Genomic DNA, 4,836 nt, shown 5'->3' with positions numbered 1-4,836 from the left:
CCGTCGCCGGCAACTCACGGCAGCCCAGCTCCAGGTTGAGCTGTTGTTCAGCATCAGAGCTGTGGAGGGCAGTGTCACTGGCCCTCACATGTGGGATCTGAACCGGGGCCTTCTGGCGTTCCAAGCCAGTTCTTAACCATCGCGCCACTCGGCCAGGCCTCATTCAATTCTTTGCTCGATTTGCCAAGGACCTGGACTTTGTGCCACTGAGATGGGCCTACTTTCTGACAACAGGACTACTGACAGTCTTACGTTAAATAACCTCTTTGAAGGTATGCATTCTACCTGGGTATGACTGACTTTGTTACAGGCTTGGAAAAAAGCTTTTGCTCCTCCCCCACCTGAGCTTGTCACTCTGGCGGGTCCTGTGACTTAAACCTCTCTGTCAGCTAATAATTTATTTCCCTGGCTCTGTTTTGGTTTCCATCCTGATTCCCTGTACTGTGGCAATTTCCATGACTGTCTATAATTTTTCCTGTTAAGACAGGTTAGTTAGTGTAACAATTAGGCAGTTAGGAATTCCCTGGTAGAATGAGCAGAAAACAAAAATATCTTTAAAGCCTCAGCCTTGAAAATTCCAGCTTTAAGATAGTACTCTCCCTCCAGAGCAGAATCATCAATTGTGCTCCAGGACAGGCCTCAGTCTTGGCCTTGAAAGCCCAGCCTGGAGAGAATGCACCTGCTAGAGCAAAAGGGCTAATTAAGCTGTTAGACAACTGGGCTGTTTGGAGAGAAGCCCCCTCCAGGCTACACAAATCTGTACTAATAGACACCAGTTTTCTCCCCAGATANCAGGTATAGCTGTACCCTGTAGCATAAGAATTGTTAGGGTGTGTAACTCTGAGAAAAATAGCCTATATGGAAAAATAACCCTGGGAAAATAACATTGAAACTGTGTAAAAACAATTTTCTCATGAGGTAATGATCAACTGCATAAAAAGAACTCTACTGTAACAATAAAGGGAGACACTTCTCTTCTTGAAAAAGTGCCCCTGTGTCTCCGCGCGTTTTTCTGCATGCTGTAAGAATAAAGGATGTGACATATCTTTTGAAAACACTCCTCGTGTCTCCACTCTCTCTTTGTTGTCTCCCTCCCTTCCCTCTCATCTTGTCGTCTCTCTCTCTCTCTCTCTCTCTCTCTCTCTCTCTCTCTCTCTCTCTCATCGCCGATGCCATCCCCACCAAAGGGCTTTCCCTGGACCTGCAGGAGCTGGTCCCCCGCAATGTACCTAATCACAAAGCCCCAAATACATGAAGCAACAGAATTGAAATGAAAAACAGTTCTACAATAATAGTTATGGACTTCAATACTCCACTTTCAATAATGGAAAGAACAGCAATAAGAAAACAGAGGTCTTATACAACATTATAAACCAATAGACCTAATAGACATATGCAGAACACTACACCCAACAATAGCAGAATTCTTCTCAGGTGCACATGGAATATTTTGATAGACCACATGATAGACCACAAATATGTCAATAAACCTGAAAAGATTGAAATCACACAAAGTCCTTTTTAGAATCACAATGGAATGAAAGTAGAAAACAGTAACAAAAGAAAAACTAAAAAATTCACAAATATGTGGAAACTAAACAACCCATCTTAGACATCCAATGATAAAAAGAAGAAATGACAAGAAGATGGTGGAATAGGTAAATGTTGTGTTTACCACCTTCCATGACCACCTTGAAATTACAACTAAATTATAGAACAATCAACCTCAAGAACCATCTGAAAACTAGCTGAACAGAGCCCCTATAACTAAACATATAAAGACGAGGCCATATCAAGACCAGTAGGAAGGGCAGAGATGCAAAATGGGCTGGCCCCAAACTCACAGGTAATTATTGAGCATTGGGAGGAATATCTCAGTGGTGGAGGTTGCCCTGAGGAGTGAGAGGTCCCAGCTACATGCTGGGCTCCCCAACCCAAAGGTGCAGTGCCAGGAAGAGGAGTCCCCACAACTTCTGGCTGTTAAAATCAGCGAAGATGCTGTCCATCCAAGTGAGATGAAGTGTGGTTGGAAACCCAAACATCCTCTTACAGGGCCTGTGCACAGACTCACTCAGTTGTAGGCACTCACCTTGGGCTCCAACAGAGTTTGGCAACTTGAGAGGCACCAAAGATATACAAGGTAAGACTGAGTTGTGTGGCTTTGGGAAAGGGCTATATGGACAGTCTCCATTGTTGCATGGAGCCTACCTCACGTGTAGCCAACATGTAGGCACCATCTTTCCTGTGTTGAGCCCTTCCCCACATGGCCACACCTAAAACCACATTGGCCTGGTGAACTCCACACACCTTACCCCACTGACTTTGCCCCACTCAATTCGTGCAACATATACAGAGACACTTTCTGGCACCCTGGCAACCAGCACTGCCCTGCACATTGCAGGAGGCTCTTTCAAGGGATGAGCCTAATGGGCTGCCAGAAAGTGACATCAGGAATAGAGGTGGGCTGGGCCTTTTGCCAAGCTGCCCTGGGCCTGATACTGGTGACAATCAACCTAGGTTCTCAGCATAGCCACCTCCCACGGGTCTCCAGTTTCAGCACAGGCAACAACCAACCATAGATACCTTTGTAGTTCTTACAAGGTAGCCCTGTGCTGGTCACAGGCAGCAGCTGAACTTGGTCTGCACAGGAACCCCTTCTAAGAGGCCCCAGAAACAACACACCTGGAGGCCAGCTTCAGTCCACAACAAAACACTACCCCATTAGCACGACAAGCAGCACACACAAAGGCATGGTCTTAACAGGCATAGGAGCCCACTGGGGTGAATCCCCCTCTGAGGCGTCAGCCTCCACATAGCAGCTCATAAGCTCTGTGCATGGCCAATCCTCACAGCTAGTCAGTCTGAGAGTCAATACCACCTTCTGATATGCCAAAGCAATAAAGGCTCAACTATATCAGGAGGGCACACCCACCCACACATGGGACACTCCTAGATCACCACACTGTACAGGTCATCAGGTATACAGTGCCATGGGGCCATACAGGACAACTACTACATAAGGCCACCCAGCGAAGACTGAGAGACATAGCAGATCTACCTAATACATAGAAAAAAACAAACACAGAGAGCTAGTGGAGGAAACAAAGAAACATGTCTCAAATAAAAGAACACGAAAAAACTCAAGAAAAAGACCTAAATAAAATGGAGGTAATCAATCTCTCAGAGGCAGAATTCAAACCACTAACTATAAGGATGCTCAGAGAACTTAGTGAGAGCTTCAACAAAGAGATAGTAAGCATAAAGAAGGACATAGAAACCATAAAAAAAGAACCAGTCAGAAATAAAGAATACAATAACTGAAATGAAGAATATACTCAAAGGAATCAACAGCAGATTAGATAAAGCAGAGGACTGAATTAGCAATTTGGAAGATAAAGTAGCAGAAAACACCCAATTGAAACAATGAAAAGAAAAAAGAATAAGAAAAAAACAAAGAGTTTAAGGGGCTTCTGGGTCAACATCAAGTGTAATAACATTTGCATCATAGGGGTACCAGAAGGAGAAGAGAGACAACAAGGGATCGAAAACCTATTTGAACATATAATGACTGAAAACTTCCCTAACCTGGTGAAGCAAATAGATATACAAGTTCCGGAAATACAGAGAATCCCAAACAAGATTAACCCAAAGAAGCCCACACCAGGACACATCATAATTAAAATGGGAAAGTTTAAAGATAAAGAGAGAATCCCAAAAGCAGCAAGAGAAAGACAACTAGTTACCTACAAGGGAACTCCCATAAGACTGTCAGCTGATTTCTCAACAGAAACTTTGCAGGCCAGAAGGGAGTGGTATGAAATATTCAAAGTGATGAAAAGCAAGGACCTATAATGAAAATTACTCTGCCAGCAAGATTTACATTTAAAGTTGATGGAGAGATAATGAGCTTCCCAGACAAGAAAAAGCTAAAGGATTTCCTTACTACAAACCAGTATTACAAGAAATGTTAAAGGGACTTCTTTAAGAAGAAGAAGGGGGGTAAAAAAAGAACATAAATATGAATAATAAAATGACAATAACTATGTACCTATCAATAATCACTTTAAATATAAATGGATTAAATAGTCCAATCAAAAGACATAGGAGGCCTGAATGGATAAGAAAACAAGGCCCATACATATCCTATCTACAAGAGACCCACCTCAGATCAAAAGACACATATAGACTGAAAGCAAAGGGACAAAAAAAGATATTTCATGCAAATGGAAACAAAAAAAATAAAGTCCTGATAACAATATTTAATCAGACAAAATAGACTTTGAAAACAAAAGCTATAATAAGAGACAAAGAAGGACATTACATAATGATAAAGGGATCAATCCAACAAGAGGACATAACTCTAGTAGACGTCTATGTACCCAACATAGGGGCACCTAAATATATAAAACAAATATTGATTGACGTAAAGGCAGAGATCAACAATAACACAATCATAGTAGGGGGCTTTTACACTCTATTGACACCAATGGACAGATCTTCCAGACAGGAGCTCAACAAGGAAACAGTAGCTTTGAGTATAATTTGGTACAATTATATTAGGAAAGATTTTGGTGTCATTTAGTAAAGTTGACAATAGGCACACACTGTGTCCTAATAATTCCATTCCAGGATAGTTGCCAAGAATATCATAATAGCATTCATAATAATTTCAAACTTCAATTAACCCGAATGTCAACCAATTGTAGAACAGATAAATTGTGGAATAGTAATACAAAGGGGTACTATTCTGAAATAAAAGCAAACAAGTTAGCAAAATTTCTCTCAGTTTAATCTTCTCTCTCTATATATAATAATAAAGCATATCTGTACCTTATA

The 4,836-nt window shown here is 41.7% G+C and overlaps 1 protein-coding gene across 2 annotated transcripts in view; it reads left to right on the top strand.

Annotated features, from left to right (window-relative positions):
• Positions 1–4,836, top strand: part of LOC109377198 (C-type lectin domain family 2 member D-like) — a 38,898-nt gene that overhangs the window by 30,130 nt on the left and 3,932 nt on the right. Inside the window, exon 4 of one of the 2 annotated variants that reach the window (XM_019633466.1) lies at positions 1,188–3,074. The exons of the other annotated variant lie outside the window; for it this stretch is intronic. Coding sequence (XP_019489011.1) covers positions 1,188–1,274 — 87 coding nt within the window. The 3' untranslated portion in view covers positions 1,275–3,074. Of the gene's footprint in view, positions 1–1,187; positions 3,075–4,836 lie in introns of those variants that run through there. 2 annotated transcript variants of the gene reach the window in all.

This window comes from Hipposideros armiger, unplaced genomic scaffold (genome assembly GCF_001890085.2).
Source record: "Hipposideros armiger isolate ML-2016 unplaced genomic scaffold, ASM189008v1 scaffold_1321, whole genome shotgun sequence".
NCBI lineage: Eukaryota > Metazoa > Chordata > Mammalia > Chiroptera > Hipposideridae > Hipposideros > Hipposideros armiger.
Note: the sequence above shows the minus strand (reverse complement) of the source record. Positions and strands in the feature narration are given on the sequence as shown.